This window comes from Branchiostoma floridae, chromosome 3, assembly GCF_000003815.2.
Source record: "Branchiostoma floridae strain S238N-H82 chromosome 3, Bfl_VNyyK, whole genome shotgun sequence".
Taxonomy (NCBI): domain Eukaryota; kingdom Metazoa; phylum Chordata; class Leptocardii; order Amphioxiformes; family Branchiostomatidae; genus Branchiostoma; species Branchiostoma floridae.
In genome coordinates, this window is record NC_049981.1 from 27,251,045 (window position 1) to 27,264,281 (window position 13,237).

General features: G+C 40.9%; 1 protein-coding gene across 2 annotated transcripts in view; it reads right to left on the reverse strand.

Moving 5' to 3' along the window:
- Positions 1 to 10,775, reverse strand: part of LOC118411324 — a 45,576-nt gene extending 34,801 nt beyond the window's left edge. For both annotated transcript variants that reach the window (XM_035813534.1, XM_035813535.1), the window contains exons 1-11: positions 10,628 to 10,775; positions 5,428 to 5,579; positions 5,057 to 5,175; positions 4,374 to 4,513; positions 3,856 to 4,076; positions 3,271 to 3,359; positions 2,803 to 2,912; positions 2,159 to 2,288; positions 1,921 to 2,003; positions 1,403 to 1,522; positions 607 to 699 (exon numbers count right to left, since the gene is read on the reverse strand). In XM_035813534.1, coding sequence (XP_035669427.1) covers positions 607 to 699; positions 1,403 to 1,522; positions 1,921 to 2,003; positions 2,159 to 2,288; positions 2,803 to 2,912; positions 3,271 to 3,359; positions 3,856 to 4,076; positions 4,374 to 4,513; positions 5,057 to 5,175; positions 5,428 to 5,579; positions 10,628 to 10,670 — 1,300 coding nt within the window. In that variant the 5' untranslated portion in view covers positions 10,671 to 10,775. The remainder of the gene's footprint in view (positions 1 to 606; positions 700 to 1,402; positions 1,523 to 1,920; positions 2,004 to 2,158; positions 2,289 to 2,802; positions 2,913 to 3,270; positions 3,360 to 3,855; positions 4,077 to 4,373; positions 4,514 to 5,056; positions 5,176 to 5,427; positions 5,580 to 10,627) is intronic.
- Positions 10,776 to 13,237: the final 2,462 nt, after the last annotated feature.

Genomic DNA, 13,237 nt, shown 5'->3' on the forward strand with positions numbered 1-13,237 from the left:
TCCTCGTGTCACAAGCAGATTTCACCATTTTCATCCAGTTTTCCAATTTGGAAATCTATCCATCTGGAAGATGACAGATGTTGCCAGATCCGATCCTCAAGAGTTGTGAATCATGCAAGTGCTGTTATGATGGATAACACTTTACATTCGGGTTCTTCTTCTAATAGCCAATTATGTAGAATGGCTCAATTACCTAGGATGGCTCAATTACATTTCATGACCATCTTGAACTTGAAACAGGATTTCACCAAATTTGTGGTGGGTAGCATGACATGTAGTAAAACAATGCTCAAATGTACAAATGTTAAACTTTTTCTACACTTTTCTACATATCACTTTCTAGACATATAAACCAATGAAATAAAAATTTGTTTTTAGCTATACACAGGTAACTATATCCAAACTGTAATGTTTTGAATTAATTGCAATGTGAAACATCATCTGTGGACTTGATATCCCTAAATACCCTTTTTTTCATATACATTTTGTATAACTATTACAGATATTGGTTACCCCACAAATAAAAGTGAACCAGAGTTACATGATTTAACAGTTATTACATACACAGGCAGTAGAATGCACACTGTACATGTAGAGAGTACTCACTGCCAGAAAGAAGAGTTTCGCCATCTGGAATTTTGCAGGTAAAGCCGTGCAGGTAGAAACAACTAGTAGTCTCCCACTGCCCTTGGTCAGATCCTACAGACATTACAGACAACATTAGTAAATGTAGATAGCTTCAGTCCAAGTCTAATTTTTCTATCTATTATAGCACTAGAACGATGACGGCCCACCTCAGCAAAGCCTGATATGCGGCGAGGATGAGTGAGTGAGTAAGTGAGTGAGACAATACTCAAGTATTGATCAATCTATATATAAGATTAACCTTGAAATTTAATGATCACATATTAACAAAAGTACATTTATTTTCCTAAACTATTGATAATTTAAAAAGTACTTTAAGTTGCTCCCAAACACTCCTTAGCCAAGGCTGGCGCTGGGTTGGGAGTAGCCTGGAATCCGTTCCATTCCCCTAAACCCCAGAGTCTGCTGCTCTGATTCCATGTAGAAGTACTTGCCCAACTTTGATTGCAAACATTATTCAGCTGGCAGTGACTTTGAAGAAGACTACCAGGCAACCCTTGCAGCTCCCAGATGACCCTACTCATGACTATATCTCCCAACCAAGGTATGGAGAAAGTCAGGATGCTAAGCTCAGGTATGAGTGACCGACTTTATCTCCCAACCAAGGTATGGAGAAAGTCAGGATGCTAAGCTCAGGTATGAATGACCGAATTTATCTCCCAACCAAGGTATGGAGAAAGTCAGGATGCTAAGCTTAAGTATGAGTGGCTGTCTTTACAGCTTTAGGTGCAACACATATGGAAGACAGGGCACTCACCAGTATATAGCCTACTACAGTCCCAGCTGCCAGCTGTATCCGTGGGGTTGTTTGGGAACCAGTTGGAATACGTCTCATTACTGCCATCTACCCAGTCAAAATGTCCGTCATCTGCCACATCTGTGTTATTAAAGAAAGAAAGAACAGAACATGGGGATAAAACATTTGACACAATGGAAAATGTGGACTTAGCACTGAAGTGCTATAGAGCATTTCAATATTTATTTCCTTAGTCCTCAGACAATGAAAGGTAAAAATATAGAAAGTGGATATCATTAAAGCAGCAAGGAAAACTTAAAAGATGACCATCACTGTATACCATACATAAAACTGAGTGCAACAAAGCACCTGGTCCTCTGGATATGTTTTCCCTAATATGTGTATACAGTTAAGCAGTTTTCGAAACATTTTTTATATAGAAAGATTATGTTTTTATAAAAATGGATATTCACTTTTCTATCAGTCTGCCATTGGCTATAAGTCATATATAAGAAATCTATGAAACTGTTTTTAATTACCAGATATTCCCAGCCACAGGTCCTGCACTCCTCCAGCCAGCAGGGTGGGGAACAGTGTCTGTACAAAGTTCTGCTCATCTTGGCTGGAAAAAATGGTTGATATCAAATTCATGACAAGAACATGACAATTTTGCTGAATTGTAATACCATCATCACCTTGATGCCATGGTAATAATTACAGAAACTGCACACACTACTTAAATTGGACAGACATGTTTAAGAGGAAGATGTTACCAACCTGTGAATGGTTAACAGCATGGCACCATGACTCTCACAGTAGTGCCTGGCGTTCGGCCACGTCATTTTGGGGTTGATGTTGAATTGGTAGCAGTAGCCATTGTAGTTGCGCCATCCAGCAGGACATGACCCTATTGTACAGGTAAATAATCAGTGTTTTAACACATACAAGACAGCATATAATATACAAATTTAAACTGAGCCTTTCTCTTCCTTTCCATCAATCTATGGAACACAACATTTATAATCAAATCACTATCCAGTCCATTTAACTTTAAAAAAGAAATCAACAATTTTATGTCCTATATTCACTTATAACTATGTGTGTATGTTTGTTTCAACTCTGTAATTTGTCAATATGTATATTATTTTTCTATTGAACCCTGGAAGCCTTATAGCTAAAGGGTTACCCTAATAAACACTACCGAAGAGATTAACCATAGACAGATCCTGTAACCCTGTCATAACATAGAAATGCAAATCAAATTTCACAGACATGTAGCTACTACTCTCTATCATTGGTTGCTAATTTTGATTGACAGCAGGACAATAGTTACTGAGTATCAAACAAACTGCCTGAACTAGGATGACTGTAATCAAATATGAAATGTAATCTTGATTTTCAGCTTCTTTTCTTGAACTTACGCTGCTTCCCCTTTTCACACAGGAAAGCTCTTTCATTTCTGCAGCGGATAGGTCCCCACTTCCCTCCATTGGGAAACATCTGGATACACACTGCTCCTGGATAGGCCCAGCTAACAGCAGAAATGGCAAAAGGTTCAGTCATACACTTGTCGGAACAGCAGCTTGTAATTTTCCATTTAATTTTTGCTAAAAATGATTTAAAAACCGTAAACTGCTACTGTAACAGTAGTTCTCACAATGTAAGAGTGACATCATGGTGTAACGTGCAAATGGTTAGATACACAGAAACTGTGTGGAATAAAATACACTGAAATCTTACCTATTATTGCTTACTGTGGCAAACTAGTGCATTGTACTTATGATACTACTTTCATTGAAAACTTTAGGGAAGTGATCAACATGCAAAAAATTCTGACAAGAAGACAGCCCAGGTACGTTTATCTTCAGATAAAATGTGGAGTTGCTTACTTTCCGTCTGACCCTTGGACGTTGGGACCCCAGTTGGTGTAGCTGGCAGGCGGACCACCTCCACTCCACTGCACCTGGTTCGGAGAGGCCTGTGGGTACAAGGACAGATATTGTATGTTATACTATCACAGTACATAACTCACTGTGTGGTTCATTGTCGATTAATATAGGTCCGCTTTTGTTAAGGCTAGACATAATTTAAGTTGGTCTATCCAATGACAGATCACCAGCTGTCTCCTTCCTGGAGGAATGTCACTTTGAAGATTGAGCTAAGTCAGAATTTTTTTTTCAATTTCTGGATTTGTGAATTTTTCCAGAAGAATGGCCAAGATTGAGTTTAATATACAATGTATAGGGACAGTCGGGGGACCTTTTCCATCTCCTCAATCTTTGCAGGACAGATCTGGAGGCATCTGACAGTTTAAGACAAGTGGAACCCTCAGGAAAAACCTTCAAAAAACCAGATAATGAGTAGCCTGCAGTCAAGCCTTGTTAGCTTTGGTCTGCTCCCAACTCCAGGCTATAGGTCACATAACACAATACAGGTCATGTTACCACTAAGTGAAAGAGTCTAAAAACACTTACAGTGTCTGAGAGACCGATATATACAGCTTCCTGTATGGTTAGTGCTTTGGACATGACAAAGTTGTTCTCTGCATCATCGATGATGTTGACCAGGTCACCGCCATACGAGCGGCAGATGGACTGGGCGTCGAGCCAGGTCTCCTTCTGGCTCCCGCTGAACTTGTAGCAGCGGTCGTTGTACAGCTCCCAGCCATTGGCCGTGTCACAGGCATCAACAAGACCTACATGGGAGACAAGGCAATAGAATGAATGAATGAATGAATGAATGGATGGATGGATGGATGGATGGATGGATGAATGAATGAATGAATGAATGATGGATGGATGGATGGATGGATGGTAGATTGGATGGATGGATGGATGGATGGTAGATTGGATGGATGGATGGATGGATGGATGGATGGATGGATGGATGAATGGATGGATGAACATTTTATATCATATTTTATGCAATAGACTGTTATTTTTGTGAAGATTCATGTGGATGATAATGCTCTTAGATTAGAAACACTACCCACCTGTATATCGCTCACAGACGTAGGGCTTTGCAGCCGTGCATGCCAAATCGTTCCACTTGCCAACGTTGGACCGTACAAACATTTCCACACAGTCCTCGCCGGTAGAATGAGCATTGTTGGGCTCACCAGTATTCCACATACTAGAAAATCATAACACATATCGTAATTGAAAAATGCTAGTTCCCTTTATCCGCGGGGTAACCTATATCCGTTGTTTTTAAAAACAGAGTATTTTGGAAAATCAGATCGACGGAGGGTTGTTTCAAATTGCAATACTTTCAAGATAATGTAGTTTGAAACCAAAAGTTGTTGACTTGATGTCCCTTAATGCGTTGTTTTTAAAAACAATGGATATATGTTACCCCGTGGATAAAGATGAACTATTAGCGTTAGAAAATATTTGCACTTCAAACAAACCAGCTAAGCTTGCATCCAGAATGCATGAAAAGTGGATGAAGTTAAGGAAGAAAAAGAATGTCTAACATCCTCCTCCTCCAATATTTGGTATCTAAAAAGCGCTGGATTGGTATCTAAAAAGCGCTGGATAAAAAGCCAAAGACAAGACTCCCTCTAGTAGAATGGAATAGTCCAAAAGCTGAACTTTCGACTGAATCATTTCAGTACACATTGCTTCCTATCTGTCGTATATTCTTACACTCAATGTAAGATTTCTACTGCCTTACTTGATCCCTGCGTTGAAGGGTGTGCCGTCCGCCCACACGAAGTTCGTCTCTCCCAGGATATCGTGCAGACCGATCCAGTACTGGCCTCCATCGTTCGGTAACTGTTGGGCCATCCATTGCTGCAGGAGGTAGAGGTAAAGGGTCAAGAAATTAGGACAATATTTACATACTGCTAATTTACATACTCGGGACAAATTCATTAAAGTGACGAGTAAGCGAAGGGCGAAAAACAATCCATAGCTTTCATCTTTTGGAATTGGGCAAGTTTAGGAGTCGTTGTAAGATTCGTAATTTACATGAAGTAACTTTGTGAACTTGTCATGCAATGGTGAATTGCGCAACTAAAATGCTAGATGTCGCTTTTGGCCCACCTGCTCCGCTGCGCTGGTGAGAATGACAAGGTCCGATGTGAAGGCGTTGCAAGCAGTTCTCGCTTCGTTCCAGTCTTTTGGGTCGTTGAAGATTTTGTAACAGGACTGCTGATAGGATAGCCATCCGTCAGGACATGTGTTCTGAGCGACAGCTGTGTGCAGGTTGGAGCAACAGTTTTGTTTTTTAAAGTTAGAACTTAGAAGCATTTTTTCAAACCGAACGTTATTTTGCATCAAATAGCGAAATTAATGTAACACCCATTATCATAATACCACCATTAATCATAATACCGCCAAATAAAACAGCGATGAATCTAAGGAGATGTACTGGTGCATCTACAGTTATTTCCTAGATTTGCACACTTCAGACATCCCAGTTTTCAACAAATTTTTAAAAAGGCTTCAATAACGATGCATTCAAAGACAACACGGCTAAAAGTTTTCAGTTCCTTTTCGGGGCAGGCGAGCTCGTCATGGGAAGGACATACTGTCAGATTCCGGAGGAATCTGCTTGGAGATTACATCTGGACCAGGATCGGACGATTCGGCACCTTCAATAGTCAGGCATATGCCCATAGGACTTCATTTACTTTTCTTTGCGTACACCGCTTCGAATTACGTATGAAGTGTTGACTGTTGGGGATTTGATTTCAGAAGAAGAAAAAAATGTTTATTTCACGCTTCTATGCCTTTGTATTAATACTACATATACATGACCTGAGGTTTGGCATATGTAACTGCACAGGACACATGCGCACAGGATTTCATTTACACCTTTGGCATAAACCACTTCAAATTTATCAATTTGGGGGAATTTGGGGGTACAAAAAGATGTGTATGCATCAGGATCTGAATCTAATCTCCAAGCAGATCCACGGTGGCGTACGATAGTATCAAACCCACAGTAGGTGCGACTACGGTGCCCGTTTGACTCCATTTGGCCGGCTATACTCCTTGGCCAGCTTTGATACTAACTTATGGCACCGTAGGATCTGTTTGGAGATTAATCTGAATCGTCCTGGGCTAGATGATGAATCTCACGACTAGGCGCCGCATTGTCCTGCATTGTCCGACATCCGGGTGTGACATCCCTAGGTTACACATAGCCGACTTTGGCTCCCGAACACCAGCCGACTCTTAGCCGACCCAAGTCGGCAGTAGTTCGGGAGTAGTCTGACCAGTTTAGGCCACGCCCAGAGTCTCTAGGCCACGCCTATTTTTTTAGCGCCGAACATGTCCCGAACATCTCCCGACCAGTAAATGACTTACTCTCAACTGTGTCCTGAATGCTGTCCAACCTATTCCTTACCATGCCGACCTCTAGCCGCAGACTACCGAATCACTCATGACTGATTCCCACCCGATTGCCGACCCTCTCTCGGTTTGAAATAGACATAATCAGCGATTTTCAAAGGAGTGCTCATTTTCGTTTTTAATCAAGATTATCCTTTCCTCTATTTTGTAAACATCACCAAGAGATCAAATTTGGATCACAGATAGCTCCAATACGGTATTTATGGTTCTTTTTGTTTTGGGCTGGATGTCGGTCGTGTGAAGTTCGGGAGTGATTCGTCTACGTCCTGGCAATAATCTTTTTGCTTGGGAATGAGTTAGCAGAGATTTTTCTACGGTCTTGGGGTGAATCATTGGTTAGTTGGAAACAAGCTGGGAGTAAGTCAGCAGTGTTTATGGCGTTTTTAAGATTTAATTTGACTGCTGACTTACTCCCGAACACCAACCGAACACTAGCCGACCGTGCCGAACACCAGCCGAACACCAACCGACCCAATCCAGACCTGCCGTTCAGAGCCGAATGTTTTGAACATTTCAAAACATTCGGATGGAGCAGCCGAACACCAGCCGACTCAGCCGAACGCCAGCCGATTCAGCCAAACACCAGCCGACTACAGCCGACTAGCTCCCGAATCACTCCTAAACCATAGTCGGGAGAGAGTCGGGAGCCAAATTCGGCTATGTGTAACCTAGGCATTATGCTACATGCATTCATGCAACATATCGCACATCTTTCATTCCTTCCTTCCAGTCTCCAATGCGTTTTTTTCTTCAAATATTCTTGGAGGTAGGCTCTCATTCGTCAGAAGTTGACGTTTTGTTTTTGCCTGGCTACTCATGTTTTCAAGGAGCAAATGTTTTTTGTGTGCTTTTGTGAAGACTTAATGAACAATCGCCAATTTGCATTCTACACCACGAACGAAAAAACACATCAATCGTTTATTAATCTTTAGCCAATGAGAATATAGCTCAGACAGATTACTGGCTTACAAACATGTATTGTATTGACTGTTATGTTTATAGTCAAGACCGTGACATGTCGTACTAGCCATAGCTTGCTTACATAATGCGTTGATACGTAATGGTAAATCAGTCCACTGGACACATTGTTTTGTAACGCGACCTTTAATCTTACACAACAGTTACTTAGTAAATACCAGCTTTATTGTGACGATAAACAATGGGTTATAAATTTAGACATACTGGACAGAACTGGGGAAGTTGAGTAATTGCTGGCCTGGTTGTTTCTTTCAGCAGTCTCACCTTGGTTGTCGTTATGTAAAATGTAGTGCTGTGGCATATCATGCATGTCATAAGGCAAGTGTGCACGTTACAAGTATTAGATATCAAAAAATATGTTTTCTTGAAATTTGGAAAGCATTTCATGGTGTGATTGATTGAAAGCTAAGGGTCGAATAAGTAATGTAACGCTAAAGCTTGATTAGTTAGATATTTTTGTTTGTGAAGTTTGTCCTATTGGAATACCGCCTGGCGCGAGTGTCTGATGTCTGATACATAGCAATGTACATGTCATACAACTGCTGTCCCAAAATGTACAAGGACTACAAGATGCGCTTACGTATGCGCGTCTATAGAGTCATTCTCTTTAGAAATTATTACATAAACCATGCAAACAACAACAGGTGACGCAGTATTTAAACAGTCCAGAATCTAAGACCATAGGTGAGACATGAAAAAAAGTACGGTAAAGGTCCCAGAGCTGCATTCAAGACCAAGAAACAAACAACAGGTGCATTGTGTAGAAATTATCCTAATTCATGGTCTCAATACTTACGAAAACGTCACACTAGGGACAGTGCACGTGGATCAGGCATGGTATTTGAATGTGGAACCCTTCCCTCTTTTTGACCCATTTAACGTTACACCTGAGCAGTCTTGCAAAGTGCAAGTCACCTAACGTTAACGTCTCGTGTCCGCTAGCCTAACCACCCGGCCATCGACGCCAGATTAGGTCCCACTGGTGCTATGTTCGTCTGTCGTATTCGATTCGATGAGGACCTTGACTCCAGGCGCCCTTTTGGGTGCGGGCGCGGCTATAACGAGTCCAACTAGCATGTATCTATCTACTGTTCGAAACAACGTAAAATCATCTTTTTCGAACGGATGCCGTTGTCTAGCTGATAAAACAATTCGTTAGCTCGTCGGAGTGCTTTCCAAACTACGCCCCCTTCCTCTAACATCTTTGTCACGTCACAAGCCATCACGCCATCACATCGGTTTGTCCTGTACGCCCTGTTTGGAATTTCTCTGAAGTTGACAAAAATCCGCGCATCCGTATCTGTATAGGCTCAGTTGGCATATACGTATATACGTTGTTTCTAATTAGAGGTTAGTACACAATCGTTAAAATCTAACAGTTTTTCTGGAATCCCGATTCCGATTCCATGACAAGTTGGACTTTCTTCTACTTTAACAATAATGTCAGTATAAGTTTCAAGACATCCAAAGCCTGCATTTAGAATAGATCTTAATGGAGGGTATTGTCATGATGAATAAAATACGTTTTATTTTTCTCGTCTAAATGAAAAAAGGGTGTCGCAACTCCCCAGAAGTGGTGTGATTGTTGCACTACTTGATCACCGGGTCCTCGTGGACAGTTTGTTAAGGATACCGCCTCAAGTGTAATAGTTATTGTCCTTTTTTACAGGTAAGTGACAATGTAAATAGATCAATGATAATGTTTTGTCACGTTGCTCAAAAATAAGCGTCATTAATTCCCCTTTCGACAAGGATATGGCCCTTTAAGTCTTAAATTTACGGTCTCTTGTCCCTACGTTTACCAATTCGGTATGTACACAAAGTTTTATGAGGAGCTGTTTTAAGTCGTCAGCAGTTTTGCCCTGTTGTAGAATTGTTTTCCTTGAGAAGTATAAAACAGTACATTTAACGTGGAATATGTATGTATATATATATACTTACATATACCTCCACATACATGTAGATAGAGGGAGAGAGGTCCGTCATTTTTCTTTTATTTGAACGCTGCAAAGCCTCAACTTCTGCAAAACCTTTCTAATTATTCTGGGGTGAATTCTGAATGAAAAGACGGCAATTAAGTGCATATATGCGCCTATAGTCAGGAAGTAACTATTAACATTTATAGGGGCGATCGGAACACACCGCCTCTGTCCTCATGTCAAAGTGTTACATATAAGTGCGATCCTGTTTCATCCCCGGCCCTCCCTGATTCCAAACTACTAACATTTCCCCGTCTGTTCTCTATCACATGCTGTCATTTACTTGGACCTCAAACGGGTCTGGAATCAAAATGCTCTCCCCGCCTATATATACAACCAGAGGCGTAAATGTGTCGTATATGCAGAGATAAAAACACGGTTACGTCTTGCGCAACAACTCATGTGCACAAGGGCAAGGAATCTGGGCAAATATTAATCCTGGCAGCTTGTTTTGCACAATTATTAACTTTATGCAAACTGTACTTTATTCCAACCTGGCACAGGTAGATACTCACATGGGATGACACGTTATTCAAAGGTGTTTGGGATCGATAGGACAATGAAAACTTAAGCGTGCGTTTCCCAAACATTACAGCACATAACAAAATGTAATGCTATGACTGATGGTGTACAAGGCTCTAACGATACATACATTGGCGTGTATTCCATACAACTACATCATTCATGAAAAAAAAAGACAATTCACAAAAGTAGCCTGAAAAATCACAGTACAAAGTCCTCAACAACAAGTTTTACCAAAGTCATTTAGTGAACGTTGAACAGAAGACAGTACTGTGAGAAATCCATGCATAGATGCTGCATAGAGTCTCTATTCAGCGATAAAAAGTAGCTATAAACGAGTAAAAGTTTAGAATATTCCAATGAAGTTTGCTTCTTAAGCGAGGACTGAGACAGTGACCGTTACTTACCTGCTCCAAGCAGCCCTAGGAGGAAGAAGCCACGAAGTATCATCTTCTCATGTCTTTGAGGAAACTGTAAGAGGAAAGGACGTTACAAGTGTTTTCTGGCGACCGACTGTGCAGCGTAGAAGACCGACTAAGGTGACAAAGTTCGAGGTGACAGGGTCGTGCCATCTAAAGTATAAAGGGGGGTGTGGTCAAATGTAATTTCGTAATTTCTGGCCCTTTTACCGACGTTTGTAGTCCGATTTCTATACACAAAGACATGAAAACTACAGTGATTCCGTACTTCGGTACTTATGCTGTCATTGCGAGTAAAATGGGACGCAATCATGAATACATTAGCCTGAACACCCCTTGACTGATTTTCAAAACGCCTTCTGTGCAAATGTTGGACAGACGATATTTGGTAGGGGTACGAGGGGCGTGAATGTGATTTTACTGATAAAGGGAGAAACTTTGTTGACACGACATAAAGTACAGAACCTTTGGTACCGTAAGGTCGCCTTCAAACAGGGCAACGGGTTGTATAACAAAATACTTGTTCAACAGTTGTATAACCTTCAACGCGTGTTCTAAATTTAGTTAGGAGATTTTTCTTTTTTATCAGACTGCTAAGTATGAAATGTGTTACAGTATGTAACACTGTGTGTTAGTTTTAATGCACTTTCCTATATTTACAACACAGGGATCACTGTTAAAGGGGGTATGTTCACAGTGCAGTGGTGAACTGTTCGTGGTTTTCGCGTTGTCCTCTCAAACTGTAAAATCCTGTATGGCAGTTTGAACCGAGAACTTAATTTATTTTGTAACGTTAACCACGGCGAATACACCATTTTCTCCATACCGCCAAGTACGTTATATAAAACGGTTTATATAACGTCCTTAATACCGCGAAATGAAATCCCCGCGAACATTTTCCCAATTACGGTATTTGGCATGTTTTTTCAGTTGAAAAATAGAGTCTGATCTTTCACCGGGTGTTTCACCGTCCAGAGTGCAGTACGTTGGTGGCGTCGCTGCTAATAATTGCCCGGCTAGATAAACTGTAAAATACTGAATGAAGTCCCATGGCAACTTATTTTTTCCAATTGGCCCAAATTCTTCTCTTTTTTCATCAAACTGACACATCTGCTTAGAGATCACTTTAATCTATTTCCTTTTGCACATGAGAAGCGCGGATGTGTGTTGGCGGACCTACCTAGCGGTTCCTGGAACAAAAGGAAACAGGGTTCTGATCAGGTCTAGGGGGATCAAAAAGGTTTAAGAAGTAAACAGGAAGTCGGATATCAAGTTTATGAACATCACATCCTGACTTTACCCCAAAGGAATGAAGCTAATGATATTTTCAGTCGGCCTGTCTGTGCGTCTCGCAATGATTCTGAAATGCAGTTTCTGTATGTTATGCATGAGGACGCTTTACATTGTATGTGACCAGAATCAGTGACATCTACTTTAGTTTGCACAGTTCTACAAATGGCTCGAAGAGATAAGATATTCTTGACTATTTGCTGCGGAGCAACACTTCAATATTTGTACTAACTTGTCTTCGGGAAACAGGCCAATACCAAGGTGGCCGGTAGGCTGCATGGAGAAGCAGTTTGGCAAGTGAAGAGAAACATCTGTCTTACCGAATTACATACACTGATGTACACAGTTCAAAACACATGCTACTCTTGACTTCTCTTTCTGTTAAAAAAAATTGGCGTCTCTCTCTCTCTCTCTCTTCATCTCTCTCCCTTCATCTTTCTCCATCCCTTCTTGCACGGCATGGCCTAATTCACCGCTCAGTTTTCTTCATCGTTTCGTAATGGCATGTCGTGCTCCATTCATTCCCGACGTTCCTTCACCGCCCAGGGGAGTTTTGTTGATGCGAAACTACCTCGTCTTGATTCCTGCCATGACTGGCTAACGAATGAAGTGTTTCCTTCTTGCACATCGAATGCTGCTAACATCTATCTTGAAGCGCCACCTTGTAATCTTTACTACAACTACATCTATCTCTTTCATGATCACAATTGTCACATCGTTTCAGGAAATGCGTCAATCAACAAAGCAACGTACCAATCTACATACCAATCTGTCACAAAATATCTCAGCGCATACCCAATAACCAATAGCTGATAAAACAAACGTCAGTCAGAAAATAGCACGTTGAATTTGAAGCATTCTACAAGTTTAAGCTTCACATGCATGCGACATTTTCCCAACAATGTTTTAGATATGTTTTCACTTATGGATAGCAACACGATTAACAACAAGAATGGAAGATGGACGTTGGGATCCGGACGTACTTTAAAAAATGTCAAATCTTCGTATTTGGTTCAGATCATCATCAGAAAAACACGGAAAATGATTAGATAAATATGTAACCTATGGGAAAAATGTCAGCTATGTGTGTAAAAAGAATGTTAACAGCGCATGGTCTGTAACACTGGTACAATTTTCTTTGCCGTTCACGCAGATTTTACCGAGATCTGGATCGATGATGAAGAATTGTGCTGGGGTACTCATTATCGTAAAGAGTCTGTCTTCTTCCAGTGCTCTACCTGGATAACATAGACCACAGAAAATACAAATAGATTGTCTATAGTATTGTAGAAACCAACAATGATAAAG